Genomic DNA, 18,902 nt, shown 5'->3' on the forward strand with positions numbered 1-18,902 from the left:
TCTCATCTTAGTTGCTTGGTCCTGAAGGGTCTGTTCTTTGAGACTGAAACCTCTGATTTTAGTAAAATTAAATATTATCCCTGCATCTAACCTTTAGTGCTGTAGAATTCTGTACGTTTCAATGAGATCATTTCTCATTCCACTAAACTTGAGTGTGACCCAGTCTGCTTTATCTCCCCTCAGTGTACAACCACCGATACCACAATGATACAAACTATGTGCAGTGCTAGAATTTAAGTTTATTGTCATCTGACTGTACAAATATACAACCAAATGAACCAACATTCCTCTAGAATATTTAACTATTCCTTTTCAATTTAATGAATTTCATTCTTACCATATGGATTTCAAAGAATATAGTGCCACCATATTGACAGCTTCTGTTTGAAACTTGCTCATCTTGCTATGACCACTTTTTCCCAATAGTATGATTACCTCAAGTAATAAAATAGCTACAAGGACAAATAGCCCACAAAATATCAGCTTTAATTGCTTCAAACATAAACTTGGCTAAACAATTCCAGAGGAGATTGGGAGGATATGCAATTTTACAAGAATGTTCACATTAACCAGCAGACAGCCATTAACCAGCAGACAACCACAGCACAATCATCATTTGATGATCAAAACAAATCTCCTATACATCACTGCCAGTAACACAGGAGAACGGTAACACAAAATCAAAACACACCTTCCTATTCCTTTATCCAGTGATCATCAACCAAACGTAATTAATGAATTTTCCCGGTCCTCATCTTTCAACCTTTGCCACTTCTACCAGTTTCAGCAGGATCCCACCACATCTTCCCCTCTTATAATCAGAATTATTATCACTGACACATGCTGTGAAATGTTGTTTTGAGGCAGCAGCACAATGCGAGACATAAAAATCACTAAAAATTACAAAATAAATACATAATAACAAGTAAACAACAGGAATTCTGCAGATGCTGGAAATTCAAGCAACATACATCAAAGTTGCTGGTGAACGCAGCAGGCCAAGCAGCATCTATAGGAAGAGGCGCAGTCGACGTTTCAGGCCGAGACCCTTCGTCAAGACTAACTGAAGGAAGAGTGAGTAAGGGATTTGAAAGCTGGAGGGGGAGGGGGAGATGCAAAATGATAGGAGAAGACAGGAGGGGGAGGGATAGAGCCGAGAGCTGGACAGGTGATAGGCAATAGGGGATACGAGAGGATCATGGGACAGGAGGCCTAGGGAGAAAGACGGGGGGGGGGGGTGACCCAGAGGATGGGCAAGAGGTATATTCAGAGGGACAGAGGGAGAAAAAGGAGAGTGAGAGAAAGAATGTGTGCATAAAAATGAGTAACAGCTGGGGTACGAGGGGGAGGTGGGGCCTAGCGGAAGTTAGAGAAGTCAATGTTCATGCCATCAGGTTGGAGGCTACCCAGACGGAATATAAGGTGTTGTTCCTCCAACCTGAGTGTGGCTTCATCTTTACAGTAGAGGAGGCCGTGGATAGACATGTCAGAATGGGAATGGGATGTGGAATTAAAATGTGTGGCCACTGGGAGATCCTGCTTTCTCTGGCAGACAGAGCGTGTAAGCGGAACAAGTGCTACACATGCCCTTACACTTCCTCCCTTACCACCATTCAGGGCCCCAAACAGTCCTTCCAGGTGAGGCATCACTTCACCTGTGAGTCATCACTTCACCTGTGAGTCGACTGGGGTGATATACTGCGTCCGGTGCTCCCGATGTGGCCTTTTATATATTGGTGAGACCCGACGCAGACTGGGAGACCGCTTTGCTGAACATCTACACTCTGTCCGCCAGAGAAAGCAGGATCTCCCAGTGGCCACACATTTTAATTCCACATCCCATTCCCATTCTGACATGTCTATCCACGGCCTCCTCTACTGTAAAGACGAAGCCACACTCAGGTTGGAGGAACAACACCTTATATTCCGTCTGGGTAGCCTCCAACCTGATGGCATGAACATTGACTTCTCTAACTTCCGCTAGGCCCCACCTCCCCCTCGTACCCCAGCTGTTACTCATTTTTATGCACACATTCTTTCTCTCACTCTCCTTTTTCTCCCTCTGTCCCTCTGAATATACCTCTTGCCCATCCTCTGGGTCACCCCCCCCCGTCTTTCTCCCTAGGCCTCCTGTCCCATGATCCTCTCGTATCCCCTTTTGCCTATCACCTGTCCAGCTCTTGGCTCTATCCCTCCCCCTCCTGTCTTCTCCTATCATTTTGCATCTCCCCCTCCCCCTCCAGCTTTCAAATCCCTTACTCACTCTTCCTTCAGTTAGTCCTGACGAAGGGTCTCGGCCTGAAACGTCGACTGCGCCTCTTCCTATAGATGCTGCTTGGCCTGCTGCGTTCACCAGCAACTTTGATGTATGTTACATAATAACAAGTAGTGTCTATGAGTTCATGGACAATTCAGAAATCTGGTTCTGAGGGGAAGAGGCTGTTTCTGAATTGCCAAGTGTGTACCTTCTGTATCTGCTCCCTGATGGTAATAAAATGAAGAGATCATGTCCTGGATGATTGGGGTCTTTAACGATGGATGCCACCTTCTTAAGGCACTGCCTCTTGAAGATGGTGAGGAGGACTGTGCCCGTGACGAAACTGGCTGAATCAACAACTGTCTGCAACCTCTTGTGATCCTGTGCATTGAAAGCTTCATACCAGATAGTGATGTGACCAGTCAGAATGTTCTCCACAATACATCAATAACATTTCCAAGGCCCTTTGATGACATTCAAATCTCCTCAAACTCCAACTGAAGTAAAGATACAGTCGCACTTCTTTCATGATACATTAACATGTTGGGCCCAGGATAGATCCTCTGAGATGCTGATGCCCAGGAACATGAAGCTGCTTACCTTTTCCATTGCTAACCCCTGAATAAGGACTGATGTTTGTTCTCCTGGTCGCTCTTTGCTAACTCCATAATTAATTCCTTGGTCTTGTTGATATTGAGTGTAAGATTTTTGTTGCAACATCACTCAACCAGCTGATCTCGCTCACTCCTGTACACCACCGCATTGCCATCAGAGATTCTGCAGAGATGTCATTGCTGATTTTATAGATAGTGTTTGAGCTGTGTCTGGCCACAGTCACAAGTGTAAAGCAAGTACAGCATTGGATTAAGCACGCATCCTTGAGACACACTTGCGTTATTTGCCAGCGAGAAGGAGATGATATTATCAAACTGCACTCTGTATTTCCCTTTGTTGGGAGCCCACAGTCAGAGGTGCAGATTTTGAAGCTTGACGATTAGTACTGAGAGGATGATGGTGTTGAATGCTGAACTGTAATCAATAAACAGTACCCTGACATATGTTTTGCTGTTGTCTTGGTGCTCCAAAACAGAATGTTGAGCCAGTGAGACTGCATTTGCAATAGACCTGTTGTGGCTGTAGGCAGATTACAGTATTTGTGAGTGCTACTAGGCAAAAGTCATTAAGACAGCTCATCCTGTTCTTTTTGAGCACCAGTACGAACACTGCTATTTTGAAGCAGCTGGGAACCTCTGAACGCAGCGAGAGTTTGAAAATGTTCTTGAACACTCCAGCCAGTGGGTTGGCACAGATTTTCAGCACCCTGCCAGGTACAACATCAGGGACTGATGCCTTTCGAGGGTTCACCCTCTTAAAGGGTGCTCTGACATTGGCCTCCAAGACAAGAAATCAACAGATCAACAGATGCAGTAGGGATTTGCACAGGCATAGTGCTATTTTCCCTTTCAAGGCGTGCATACAAGACGTTCTCAGAGTGAAACATCACTGACATTTGTACTGTTAGATTTCGCCTTATAGGAAATAATGGCATGCAAACCTGCCACAAATGTCATGCATCACCTTACATCTTTAACTTCACTCAGAATTGGTTTATCGCTCTCACGATGGCCTCCCTAGGTTGTACCTGGAATTCTTGTAAGGTTATAGATTACTGGTGTTGAATGCCACAGACTGAGCCCCCAGAATGCAAATCTCCTTGTTCATTCACAGCTTCATGAGAAGACTCAAGACTCATGTTCTCAAAGGCACAAAGTGTGGGTACGAGATGGCATATTAAGTGGTCTTGATGGTAGTGTAATAGTGAGCAGGTTCTCTCTGATTCCGCAGGTAGATTGTCAGACACCAAGCTAGCCTGGACGAATATCCCACCATGATCAAGAAGGTATCAGGTTGTGCTGTCTTGTGAATGCTGATCAGTGGTCAGCTCCTGTACTGCCAGCATGACAGCAGAGAGAACAGAAGACATCTGAGCACCACATGCTTTGGGTCAAGTACACAGGACTGAGACAGAACTTCTACTCTGTGCATCACAATAAGTTAATCATGAAGCAATCTCTGTCACCTCTGCCTTTACTTGATGCCACTGTATGGTTCATATGGTTGAAGGTGAAGCCCTTGGGCCAGAGCACTGCATCCAGAGATCTGGGAGTGAGCCATGTCTCTGTGAAGCAGAATATACAACAGCCTCCAATGGCCCTTTGGTACTGCAATCTTACTCATAGGTCATCATGTTTATTTTTCTCCCCCAGAGACTCCACATATCCTAAGACACAAGACGGGTTCCCTGAGCTTTCAGCTACTGTACTCGTTCCCTGGGTGGTCTGAGGTCTCAAGTCTGTAGGGTCTGAAGATCACTAGCTCTTTTAAATGACTTGAAAGAACGTTATTTACTGCAATCCCTATGGATGTAGATTTCAGCTGTGGTAGTTATAAACAGCAGTACAGTAGATTCTGGTTAATTGGGTCATCAGTTAAATTGGGGGCAGCCATTCATTTGGGGCAACCCCTAAAGGACAAAAAAAAATTGAGAAAATAACTGGGATTCCCTTCATTTATTTGGGACACTATGCCACTTAACTGGGGCAATAGACTGTTGCCAAACAGTTTCTAACTAGTGTCTGTCGCATGCACTTGCATGGCAATTAGACACTGCACTGTGCCTGGAGCGAACAGTTTTTAAATAGTACCATTTGCAGGTGTTTATGTTCAAAACCAGTGATGTTTGTTAGATAGTTGGTGAGAAATAAGCAAGACGACAATTCAGAACTGTTTTGAACACTGTGCTTTAAAGCTTTGAGATGCCAGAAACGGCTGGGAGCGAAAATGAAATGATTTCACTACTTCAACAAATTAGGAACTGCAAAGAGTTGGAAGGTATCAGCAATCATCGACAGCATTGCATGTAAGCAGTCCATTATCTGCACTATGTGCCTGCACTGATTTTGTTCATTGTGTACAATGAATGAATTCCTTTGTTGTTAACTATTAGGAACCAATATAGTTTTATAGTTCAGCAGTATTATTGATATTCTTCTAATTTGTTCGGTATTTCATTCAAATACATAGTTTGTTATTTGGTTTGTCTTTATGCCTTTTTAAATTATTTCCATGAAACTGGCTAATTGGAGCAGCCACTTAATTGGGCCAAATGTAGTGGTTCCAATAGGCCTCAATTTAGGAATCAACTAATTTGATAACTCGCTTGGAAGCTGCATACTAAAAGCCACTACTCTTCAGAACCATCTCTCCCTCTCCTAATGCACGGTCCACCCTCTCAGTGATTTCCTGGTCCACTCATCCCTTCCCACCCACCCTGTCCCAGTCCCCGGCATCTTTCACTGCACTTCCTGCAATTTCAATGTTTGTACAACACATGCACTTCACTGCCAGCCAGGGACCTAAACGTCTCTTCCAGGTGAGGCAGTGATTCACATAAATCCCTCCAATATGGTCCACTGCATTTGATGTTTGCAATGTGATCTCCTCTGCACTGGCAAAAACAAGCATAGGATTGAGGCAGCAATTGCTTGCAGGGCACTTGCGTTCTTGTCTGTATTCCAATTGCATCTCATTTCAACTCCCCCTCCCATACTGACCTAACTGTCCTCACAGTGAGGCCAAACACAAACCAGAAGAACAAAACCTCAAACCATCCGGGTACCCTATGGCTCGATAACACTGAATTTTCCAAGGTCAGATCACCCACTCCCCATGTTCTTTACCACTTCCACCAGCCCACCGAGGGTATTTGTTATCGTTTCCATCCCCACCAGCAACTGTTACCTTGTATCATCACCCTCCCCCACCTGAATTCCTCTGCTTTCCATCCACATACCTATCTCCCTGGGTTTCTTCCCCTTTGGCTCACCTTTCCAATCCTCTTCTCGATCTTCTTCCATCTGCTTATCAACCCTGTCTTACCTGATTCCACCTATCACCTATGAGATCCTGTCTCATCTTTCCTATGTACTGGTTAAATTCCTTCAACACTCAATAGTGAATCAGAGTTTCAACCCAAAATGTCCACCATCCCTTGGCCTCCATAGATGCTGCTTAACCAACTGACTTAGTACGCATGCGCCGGTCATGCACGCAGCCTGGTACAGCCGTTCCGATCTATTCTTACTTTTTAACTTACGTTATTTTTTGTATTTTTTTTTCTCACGGTAACACGTCGAAGCTACACCCTCTCTACCATGCTGGTAGAGAGTGCTTTATTTGGGTTTTCTTTAGCACTGGAAATGGTTACATCCCGACACACGGGACAGAAACAAGGTCGCATAGTGTATTCCACGGACCAGCAAATACCGGCCGGTTTAGCGAGCAGAGCGGCGGATACCCCTGCTGAAATCCGGAGGGAAACACACAGAGGATGCAGAGGGGGATCACAAAGCCAAGGAAAGAGGACGGGGTCGAGACAACAGAGACTTTTGGAGAACAGGAGTTCAGTGGGTAATACCGTTCTGGCTGACCGGAAGTGCACTGAGAGCAGTAAGCGTAAAGGAATTCGGTGCTTACTGTTCTGGCTAACAACGGATGGTGCAATCCGGGGTATACTATGATCGAGGAACGTGTTTGCAGACTGGATATTGAACTTTTTACTGTTGGACTTCGGCCACATTCCACCGTGGTACAACACTTGGCGGCACGGGAGGTCGTTCCTGCCTGTGGCCATCAAACGTGCAGCTCCTCCTGTGGAGGGTCAGATACCCTGAGCCAATAGACTGGTCCTGGACTTATTTTCCATCTGGCATAGTTTACATTCTGTTGTTTGATCATTGGGGGTTTTTGTATTGCTATATTTACGCTCTATTCTTGGTTGGTGCGGCTGTAACGAAAACAAATTTCCCTCCGGATTAATAAAGTATATCTATCTATCTATTATTCTCGCAGTTTATCTTTTGCTCCAGATTTCAGCATCTGCAGTCTCTTATGCCTATACCTAATAAATCATTGAGAGTCAAACTAAATAGAATAGAATAGAATCTCAATAGGATGCATTTTTTTAGAGTCAGTGTTAATAGATAGCTATTGATAAGAGATAAGAAGCATGGCACTGACTAATGCTAAGTCGTATACGAATCCATTACAGTTAATTGTGGAGCTGTATACCATGTGTGGATCTAATTTGACTGAGGATCATCAACAACTAATATAACAGAAAGAGCAAGCACCAACAAAGAAAAAAACATCAATAATTCTCCAAAAAGTTGTCCTGTTGGTAAATGAATTTCAATATATTTATGTGTAAAGACGATTGAAGATGCAAGTAGCTTGCATAAGGCAAACTAACCAGCTATATACAATATAAACTCATTTAGAAGCAACATTGAGTAAGGCTGTAAGAAACTAAATCTAAAGTAAATTACACTTACTTCCACAGCACTATAATTGGAGGTCAAAAAATTCTTACACTTTGAAAATAATCTTTTTGAGACCAAACCCAGTATTGTGTACACTTCTGGTCTCCATATTGAATAAAGGACAATGATTAAGATTTACAAGTGCTGCTACCTCACAGTTCCAGCTACTTCAATTCAGACCTAACCTCATCCATGCAGAGCCTGCACATTCTCCACGTCTGCAGATGCTGAAGTATACACCCATATCCTAAAGTTGCTCTGGTAGATTGGATGAGATTACCGTTATTTGTCATCAAAACATACAGTGAAATGCATTGTTTGTGTCAATAGCCAACAGTCTGAGGTTGTGCTGGAGGCAGACCACAAGTGTTGCCATGCTTCCAGAGACAATATAGCATGCCAATTTATTAAGGTCATCTCATCTTTGGCATGTAGGAGGAAAGTGGAGCACCCAGAGGAAACCTAAGCGGTCACAAGAAGATACAAACTCCTTACAGACAGTGGCAGGAAATGAACCCAGCCGTTGGCACTATAGTAGCATCACACTAACCATTACGCTGCCTTGCTGCCCTGATAGGTTAACTGGCTACTACAATTTGCTACTAATTGGATAGGTGATCACAGAATCACTGGGAAGTTAACAGACACCCTGGGAAAGAAAAGGTTACAGGGGGGTAACTGGAGAAATGGAATTGATGGGCATGCTCTGAGAACCAGCATAAACTCAATGGGCAGAAAAAATTACAATAGAAACAAGTGATAAAATCACATCAAGGCGTATAAGCTGGGATCATTAAAAAAGGCTGTGCAGTGACTTGGATCAAGATCTTAATTTTAAAAGGCTGATGCAGGGGGAAGTCGATCATCTAATGATTACAAATATAACACAAACACAAAGGAAAGTCAGCAGTCAGTGGAAAATTATCTTGCAGGAATTATTCTTTTGGATAGCTGACCAAAGGATTAATGAAACAACATACATCAAAGTTGCTGGTGAACGCAGCAGGCCAAGCAGCATCTATAGGAAGAGGCGCAGTTGACGTTTCAGGCCGAGACCCTTCGTCAGGACTAACTGAAGGAAGAGTGAGTAAGGGATTTGAAAGCTGGAGGGGGAGGGGGAGATGCAAAATGATAGGAGAAGACAGGAGGGGGAGGGATAGAGCCAAGAGCTGGACAGGTGATAGGCAAAAGGGGATACGAGAGGATCATGGGACAGGAGGCCTAGGGAGAAAGACGGGGGGGGGGTGACCCAGAGGATGGGCAAGAGGTATATTCAGAGGGACAGAGGGAGAAAAAGGAGAGTGAGAGAAAGAATGTGTGCATAAAAATGAGTAACAGCTGGGGTACGAGGGGGAGGTGGGGCCTAGCGGAAGTTAGAGAAGTCAATGTTCATGCCATCAGGTTGGAGGCTACCCAGACGGAATATAAGGTGTTGTTCCTCCAACCTGAGTGTGGCTTCATCTTTACAGTAGAGGAGGCCGTGGATAGACATGTCAGAATGGGAATGGGATGTGGAATTAAAATGTGTGGCCACTGGGAGATCCTGCTTTCTCTGGCGGACAGAGCGTAGATGTTCAGCAAAGCGGTCTCCCAGTCTGCGTCGGGTCTCACCAATATATAAAAGGCCACATCGGGAGCACCGGACGCAGTATATCACCCCAGTCGACTCACAGGTGAAGTGATGCCTCACCTGGAAGGACTGTTTAGGGCCCTGAATGGTGGTAAGGGAGGAAGTGTAAGGGCATGTGTAGCACTTGTTCCGCTTACACGGATAAGTGCCAGGAGGGAGATCAGTGGGGAGGGATGGGGGGGACAAATGGACAAGGGAGTTGTGTAGGGAGCGATCCCTGCGGAATGCAGAGGGGGGGGGGGAGGGAACGATGTGCTTAGTGGTGGGATCCCGTTGGAGGTGGCGGAAGTTACGGAGAATAATATGTTGGACCCGGAGGCTGGTGGGGTGGTAGGTGAGGACCAGGGGAACCCTATTCCTAGTGGGGTGGTGGGAGGATGGAGTGAGAGCAGATGTACGTGAAATGGAGGAGATGCGTTTAAGAGCAGAGTTGATAGTGGAGGAAGGGAAGCCCCTTTCTTTAAAAAATGAAGACATCTCCCTCGTCCTAGAATGAAAAGCCTCATCCTGAGAGCAGATGCGGCGGAGACGGAGGAATTGCGAGAAGGGGATGGCGTTTTTGCAAGAGACAGGGTGAGAAGAGGAATAGTCCAGATAGCTGTGAGAGTCAGTAGGCTTATAGTAGATATCAGTGGATAAGCTGTCTCCAGAGACAGAGACAGAAAGATCTAGAAAGGGGAGGGAGGTGTCGGAAATAGACCAGGTAAACTTGAGGGCAGGGTGAAAGTTGGAGGCAAAGTTAATAAAGTCAACAAGTTCTGCATGCGTGCAGGAAGCAGCGCCAATGCAGTCGTCGATATAGCGAAGGAAAAGTGGGGGACAGATACCAGAATAGGCACGGAACATAGATTGTTCCACAAACCCAACAAAAAGGCAGGCATAGCTAGGACCCATACGGGTGCCCATAGCTACACCTTTAGTTTGGAGGAAATGGAAGGAGCAAAAGGAGAAATTATTAAGAGTAAGGACTAATTCCGCTAGACGGAGCAGAGTGGTGGTAGAGGGGAACTGATTAGGTCTGGAATCCAAAAAGAAGCGTAGAGCTTTGAGACCTTCCTGATGGGGGATGGAAGTATATAAGGACTGGACATCCATGGTGAAAATAAAGCGGTGGGGGCCACGGAACTTAAAATCATCGAAAAGTTTAAGAGCGTGAGAAGTGTCACGAACATAGGTCGGAAGGGATTGAACAAGGGGTGATAAAACAGTGTCGAGGTATGCAGAAACGAGTTCGGTGGGGCAGGAGCAAGCTGAGGGACAGGCAGGTTTGTGGATCTTGGGTAGGAGGTAGAAATGGGAAGTGCGGGGTGTGGGAACTATAAGGTTGGTAGCAGTGGATGGGAGATCCCCTGAGCGGATAAACTCGTTGATAGTGTGGGAGACAATGGCCTGGTGCTCCTTAGTGGGGTCACGATCGAGGGGTAAATAAGAGGAGGTATCCGCGAGTTGTCGCTGTGCCTCGGCAAGGTAGAGGTCAGTACGCCAGACTACAACAGCACCCCCTTTATCAGCGGGTTTAATAATAAGGTTAGGATTAGTGCGGAGGGAGTGGAGAGCAGAGCGTTCCGAAGGAGTGAGGTTGGAATGGGGACAAGGTGCGGTGAAGTTGAGACGGTTGATGTCCCGTCGGCAGTTGGCAATAAAGAGATCCAGAGCAGGCAGAAGACCAGAGCGGGGTGTCCATGAAGAAGAGGAGGGTTGAAGACGGGAGAAGGGGTCATCGGTGGGGGTGGAAGAGTCCTTGCCGAAGAAGTAGGCTCGGAGACGGAGACGGCGGAAGAAAAGTTCCGCATCGTGGCGAACACGGAACTCGCTGAGGTGTGGGCGAAGGGGGACAAACGTGAGGCCCTTACTGAGAACAGAGCGTTCTGCCTCCGACAGTTGAAGGTCGGAGGGGATGGTAAAGACCCGGCACGGATGAGAGCTGGGATCAGAGGGGGGGGGAGGCTGGGGGTGTCAATGGAGAGGGGAGGGTTGGGGTGAGAGGAAGATGGAGCCTCTGAGGGCCCAGGAGTTGACGGTGGGATCTGAGGAAGACGGGGCTGCGGAGTGGTGGTGGGGGAAGGGGAGACGGGAGTCACAACAGCAGCACATAAAGACCCGGCCCGGAGTTCAAGGCTGGAGTCGCAGTTGGTGGTTGCGTAATCGCTGTGAATGTGTCCATGGTCGTTGCTGGAGTCCGGGTTTTGAATATGTCCTGAGGTGTTGGAGCCGCCGAGATCAATGGCAGGCGCCGCAATTGAAAGTACATGCCTGCTAGCGTCGGGGCCGGCAGGCTCTGGAGTCCGTAGATGTAAGATCTTACGATCTTTGCCTAACATGACAAAGTCAAAAAAACGGCGATTGCAGGCGTGGATCCGACGGAGGATGAAATAACGGGTAGGACCATTACAGACGGCGAAGAAAGTGTCCCGAAGGTGTGGAAGGGTCTGGGATAGGGACACCAAGTACCTCCTCATGGCGGAGAGCGTCGCCTTCAGAGCTTGACGGGAGAAGCGGCGAGAGGCAGAGTCAATAAAATGTGAGTACCTGGGATCCTCAGAAGGTCCAAATTGAGAGGCTTGGAAACGAATCCTAAAGCCAACTGGAGTAAGTTGGCGACGGAGGAAGGATTAATGAGGGCAGTAAACATTGTCCACATGAACTTCACATGTCTTTTTGACTAAGTACCTCATGGTACCTCAGAAGGTAAGATCACATGGGATTCAGAGCGAGTTGGCCAGCTGGATGTAAAGTTAGCTTGGTGAGAGGAGGCAAAGAGCGCTACTAGGGGGATTGCCTTTCAGATCAGAGGATTGATCAGTCGTGTGCTCTAAGGATTGATGCTGGGTCCATTGTTGCTTATCTATGTTAACAAAATGGATGGGAATAAGATGGCATGAAGAGTTGAAGATGGCGTCAGAGGATTTTGCGGACATGGCAACTCCTTCCAGTTCATCTGTGAACAGTTTAAATTTCCTGTTCTCATGTATCTTTATTCATGTGGCTGGGGTTCTGACAGAGTCTGTGATCTACAGCTGTGCTCAAACTGTACCCTTCACGGATGGTATGTACTCAGAGTTCGCCGAGCAGCCTGTGATTTGGGACCTCCAGGAATGGCTCGGAAGACATGCACCCTCAGGGTGCTGGCCCTGAGGATGACCTGAAGCATCGCAGGAGATCCAAACAGCGGCTGTTGGAGCCTCTCCACTCGAGCGGCCTCTCTCAATGGTGTGAGAGCGTTTGTTGATTCTCGAGTCGGAGGAACTCAAATAAGTGACACTGCAGACTGTAACAGTGAAACAGCGAGACGTTGGCCTTCCCTCTCACTGAGGCAGGAGCAATACCTCTCTCAGCCTTCTTAGTGAGAGAAAGCCTACTGAGATGAAGTGATAGGATGGACAGTAGAATTTGATGGACTTTAGATCATGGTCTCTGGGAGCTTGCTATTGCATGGTGGGTAGTGGAGGGGCTGACTCTGGCTGAAATAAGTGGGGGAGGGTTAATGCTTTTGTTGTTGCTTTTGCGTGTGTGTGGGGGGGGCTTTTGGATTCTAATATTTTCTATCATTCAGTCATTGTGTTTTTTTTCCCCTCTGCAAAGAGAAAGGATTTCAGGTTGTATACATTCTCCATTATGAAATTGAATCACTGAACCACGAGTAGTGAGTTTGCAAATGACATGCAGATTGATGGTGTGGAGGAAGTGAAAAGAGTTGTCCTCACTTAAAGTGCGCAAAAATGGCAAACAAAAGCAAATTCAGATAAGGGAGAAAAAATGCGTTTTGGGAAACTAAACTAGGGCAGGATATACACAGTGATCAACAGAGTCCTGGTGAGTGTTTTTGAACAGAGAGACATAGGAGTATATATTTCCTTAAAGTCATGACACAGGTAAACAAAGTGGTCAATATGGCATATAGCATGCTTGCCTTCATCAGATGGGGTACTGGGTACAAGAGTTGGAATGTGATGTTACAGCTGTACAAGACATTACAAGACCACACGTGAAGTACTGCCTTATACTGCTGAGTGAATGCAATTACGCTAAGAAAGCAAAGAGAGATTCAGTACTGTGGCTGGTACTAGAGGGCTTGAATTATGAGGAGAGACTGGATAAGCTGGGACAGTTTTCCCCGGAGTAAAGGAGACTGAATGAAGGAGTGACCTACGGAAACAAAATCAATAGCACATAGACAAGGTGGATGGTCACAAAGTGTTTTTTTTTAAGGATAGGTGAACCTAAAAGCAGACAGCACAAATCTGAGAGGAGAAAGAATTAAAAACTAGTTTCTCCACATAGAGGGTGGTAGCTAAATAGAATGAGCCATCAGAAGAAATGGTAGAAGTACAATTACAACATCCAAAAGCTATACAGCAAGTTTGTGGTTAGTAAAGATAAAGAGGGAAATGGGGCAGATACAGGCAAGTAGGACCAGGTCAAGAAGACATGTTAGTTGGCATGAACTTTGTATCAAAGAGCCTGTTTCCATGCTCTGTAACTATGAATTTGCCCCAAGGATGGTTCGAACATACGATATCTAGGCAACAGTCCATCTTTTGTGTGCTCACAGACATGCACAAAAGAGTTTTGACTTCAGCGCAGTGACACAGAAACAGAGGCTATTGAAATAAAGATGATACAAAAGGTACTTTTCAATTGAATCCCTCATTTGCCTTTTCTTTTTAAATTAAATTGTCTAACTACAGTTACTGTGATGAATCTACACAGTAGAAAAAGGGTTCCGAGATACATTAAAATGTAAAAGAACACAAGAGAATACTGAGCCAAATGATCAAAAAAATGACCGAAAGATTAATGGAGGCAAATGGAGAAAGAGGGATCCATGTAATTTCTCAGTTAAACATTTATAGTGGCGCAGAAAAAGAAAGAAAATGCTTACAAATGGCTTGATAGTGCAGTGCTTGGCTAATTTGACAAACCTAGAGGGCTAGACAAAGAAACTATAAAATACGTTCCAATCCCATCCAACATTGTTCAAGCATTTGAATTCAGCTTTGAAACGCTTCGAAGAGAAAAACAAACTGTCACTGGGGAAAGCTGATCACAAAACATCAGATTTTCAGAAATCTCATTGCGCAAACAATTTTTTTTTTAAAAATAGGATTGAAATGCCATCCCCATATTGAGCCAACTGTGCACTTCTCTCCAAAGGCCCAGCATCAGGAAGTGATCCCACACAGGAATAAAGTTTTCGGAACAAACGTCCTGAAGCACGAAATAGCCTTTCCAGTGGTCTTGATACTGAAAACTGGGTCAAGCAATTCCCAATGAGTCAAGTTATTAAGCTTGATCAAGAGTGCAGTATTAGAAGGGAGCAGATAACTCAGTCTTAATGCTATTAAACAGGTACTTGGGTTCTTAAACAACACCTGAATTTTGTGGAGTAGTTCACATGAAATTAATCTGAACTAAGTTCTTTTTAAGACAGGAACCGTGGGCCAAAATACAAAACAAACGGTTGAGCAGCTCAATGGAATTCACAGTTCCACAGTTTTCAAATTCTTGCTTAATTGATGGATTAATTTTGATGCATTGAATTAAATGAACTATTTAAAAATACCTTATTTTCTGGATATGGCCATTGCTGGCATGGATGGGATTAATTGGCAATCCCTTCTTGCCCTTGATAAGACAGTGGTGATCACATACAATTCAGTAACATGCTAGGACATTTCAGAAGACATGAGTCAACCACACAGAGTTATATATTGGCCATATGAGATGATGATGACTGCAGCTATCTTCCTTATAAAGATAACAGTAAATCACTTTTTTATGACAATCTAGTAGTTTCTGTAGTCATCTTTATGAATTTGTTTAAGATTTTGTTGAATTGTAGTTTTGTTAATAGTCTGGAACTTGGAATAACAACAGTTCATATGGAATTCATACAGAGTCTCTGGATTCATATCCAGGCTTCTGGTTTACTTGTCTGGTCCTGTAATGCTTTGTTAGCACCTTACCCTAAATTACAATTTTCAGGAATTTCCAATCTATCTGATTGGCTTCTGCAAGTCAACCCACTAGGAGAATTTTCTTATTCAATTTATAATTCTGCATTTATATCCATTTATCAATGGTATTTTCTGCTTGCATTTACATCATTACTCAAATCAGTTACAATACACATAGGGTACATTAACAAAGAATTCTTAAACTAAAATAGATTCTCAGCAGTTAGCTGGACCAGCAGAATCAATGTTCACCACTTACCAATTATCATTAGAGTGAAGTTATCATTGCTGCAAACATTTCCAACTGCATTCTTTGCACAGCAGTAATAGACACCATTATCATCAGGGCTGGCACTTGGTATGGTCAAACTGTGCTCTTTGGTGTTAAATGTATAATGGTTCATATCCATTAAGTGGATTCCATCTCTGAACCACTGCCAATTGGGACTAAAAGTTTCGGAGGGGGTGGGGAAAGAACAAAGAAAGCTATGAAACACAAAATTTAGAATAGAATGGTACAAAAATAATTCAAGTTACAACACGTTTCAAAACTATTTTAGTCAGCTTAATAAAAATAATCAACAAGGCAACAATTTGATAACAGAAAATAAATGCATTTAAGAGAAACACTGAAGGAGATTTTTCTTAGTTGTAGGTAACTAAGTGCGTGCGTGTAAAGATAAATCAACTGGAGCTCATTGAGGAAGCTGGATACTTGATATTAAGAGCTGGTGATACCATTACATTCCCTACTGCCACTGCAAACTGTGAGATTATTCTGGGGTTTAAGAATTAGTACCAATCTGTGGTCACAATAAATATTTATTATAAAATTGAATCATACAGCACAGATGTGGGCTATTTGGCCCAAAGTTTGCAATAACTTGTGGTAAAACAATCCAGTAAGTCCCCTTCTCCTGATCTTCCCACTAACCCTGGAGATTTTGTTAACCTTTGAATGCTGAGCCAATTTTTTGCGAACACTCCACACCTATAATGCTGACTGTTTCATACTATAGAACTAACATCCAATTGAAGAAAATGCAATTACATGGATTTCTCCAAGGTCCATGACAAAGTCCCACAATGCCCCAAATTGTTGGTGTTTTTGAGAATGGTCACCACATTATAGGGCAGGGGCGAGAGGGGAAGAGCGTAAGAACTTGTTTTTCTTAGAGTAGAGGATGCTAATGGGGTGGGGATGGGTACCTGATAAAAATATACTAAATTATGAAAGGCATTGATAGGGTAAGATTGCTAAAAGCCTTTCTCTATAGCAGCACTACCTAAAGCTAGAAGGCATAGGCTTTGGTGCTCTAATGCAAGGGGAAAGTATACAGTTAATGGAAGAACTTAACAATATTGATGTACAGGAGAATCGTGGGGCCCAAGAACATAGCTCCCTGCAAGTAGCCTCAAGTAATTCTGCTTGAGCTGACTGTGCCGTGGGAGGAGGGATAGGAAGAGGCCCATGAGAGAAAGGCCTTGAAGTACCAGCCCTTAGTGCAGGAGTGTAAAGACAAGGGATGGCAGGCATGGTTGTTCCCTGTGGAGATCGGCTGCAGAGGTTTCCCAGCCAAATCAGTATGGCAGTTGTCAGATCTGGGCCTAGACGAAAGGAGCAAAAACAAGCAGCTCGCAGGATGGGGGAAGAGGCAGAACGAGCCTCTTGTTGGATTTGAAGTAGGCGAGAGGAGGGGAGCTGGAAGCCAGAAGGAGATGGGCAGTGATTTGGCCACCACTGCCGACCCACCAACTGGAGAGTGTCGTGGTTAAGGAACGAAACACTCTGAAGGTTGGGAACCACCTGATGACATCTACTCCTGGCTGAAGGCTACGGTTACCTTACAAGGTAACTGGAGAATGCACCCTAACAGGTGTATGTAACAAGTAACAAGATAGGGTGGTAAAGGAGGTCATGGCATGCTTGGTCACATTGATAATCAGGAAGTCCTGTTGCAACTGTATAAAATTTTGGTTGTGCTACATTTGGGAATATTGTTTCTAACTTTGATCACTCCATTACAGGAAAGATATCAGGGCTTTGGAAAGGGTGTAGAAAAGGTTTACCAGGATGCTGCCTGGATTAGTGGGCATGAGCTACAAGGAGAGGTTAGACAAACTTGGATTGTTTTCTCTGGAGTGTCCAAGGCTGAGGTTAGATCGTATAGAAACTTACAGATTATGAGAGGCATAGAAAGGGTAGACAGTTAGAATCCTTTTATCCAGAGTAGCAAATGTCAAGCAGTAGAGAACATGCATTTAAGACAAAAGGGAGAATGTACAAAGGAGTGTGCTGGCTGTTGGAGACGTTGTGAAAGTAGACACGATAGTGACGTACAAGAGGCAAAAACTAGGCACACAAATATGCAGGAAATAGAGCAAAATGGATCACATGCAAGCAGAAGGGAATTAGCTTAATTTGCTATTGTGTTTGCTGCAGACATTGTGGGCTGAAGAACCTATTCCTGCACTGTATTTTTCTGTGAGGCTTAGAGAGGAGCTGAGGAAGAACATTATCATGGTGGATGATTGGAATCTGCAGGCAATACCCAATGAGCTGGTGGTGACTAGTACTCTCATTACATTTAAAAAAGCAGCAAAGGCAGGTGCTCTTTGTTATATTTTAGTATCGAGGTAAGTACTTAAATCAGGAAGGCATATAAAGGTCACACACGAAGGGGTGGTAAATGCCATTAAAATGGATAAGTATTAAGTTGGCATGGGCACAGAGGACTTAACTGTTATTATGCTTGACAACCTGGACACTGAAATGCTGCTTCATATGGTCCAATGACCCCTTCCCATTTACCTTACCCAGACCCGTTATTATTTTGATTCCTCTGCAGAATCATAGTTTTTCAATGAAGCACCCAAACTGTTTTTACTTCCCCAATAATGACAGGGTATTATGTTACAGAGAGGTGTTTTCTACGTGTTAATCGCTCACACAAGGAACTACTTGGCTATTATCCTAACTTTAGCTTTACGAGATTGAACTTGTATCCATTTGCCCTACATTTAATTTAGTCTATTTTACAAACCCCATTTCCAGAAAAGTTGGGATATTTTCCAAAATGCAATAAAAACAAAAATCTGTGATATGTTAATTCACATGAACCTTTATTTAACTGACAAAAGTACAAAGAAAAGATTTTCAACAGTTTTACTGACCAACTTATTTGTATTTTGTAAATATACACAAATTTAGAATTTGATGGCTGCAACACACTCAACAAAAGTTGAGACAGAGGCATGTTTACCATTGTGTTACATCACTTTTCCTTTTAATAAGACTTTTTAATCATTTTGGAACTGAGGATACTAATTGTAGTAGATTTGCAATTGGAAATTGAAAACCATTGTCACTCAACACAGTCTGTCGCTGCATCCGGAAATGCAACTTGAAACTATGTTATGCAAGGAGGAAGCCATACATCAACTCCATGCAGAAATGCCGGCGAGTTCTCTAGGCCCAAGCTCATCTCAGATGGACCGAAAGACTGTGGAACCGTGTGCTGTGGTCAGATGAGTCCACATTTCAGCTAGTTTTCGGAAAAAACGGGCGTCGAGTTCTCCGTGCCAAAGATGAAAACGACCATCCAGATTGTTATCAGCGAAAGGTGCAAAAGCCAGCGTCTGTGATGGTATGGGGGTGCATCAGTGCCCACTGCATG

At 44.2% G+C, this 18,902-nt stretch overlaps 1 protein-coding gene across 1 annotated transcript in view; it reads right to left on the reverse strand.

The window, feature by feature from the left end:
* The window catches only part of LOC134342431 (inactive tyrosine-protein kinase 7-like), a 226,225-nt gene that overhangs the window by 94,655 nt on the left and 112,668 nt on the right, over positions 1-18,902 (reverse strand). The window contains exon 4 of the mRNA XM_063040552.1: positions 15,485-15,672. Coding sequence (XP_062896622.1) covers positions 15,485-15,672 — 188 coding nt within the window. The remainder of the gene's footprint in view (positions 1-15,484; positions 15,673-18,902) is intronic.

The sequence above is a fragment of the Mobula hypostoma genome, chromosome 2 (genome assembly GCF_963921235.1).
Source record: "Mobula hypostoma chromosome 2, sMobHyp1.1, whole genome shotgun sequence".
NCBI lineage: Eukaryota > Metazoa > Chordata > Chondrichthyes > Myliobatiformes > Myliobatidae > Mobula > Mobula hypostoma.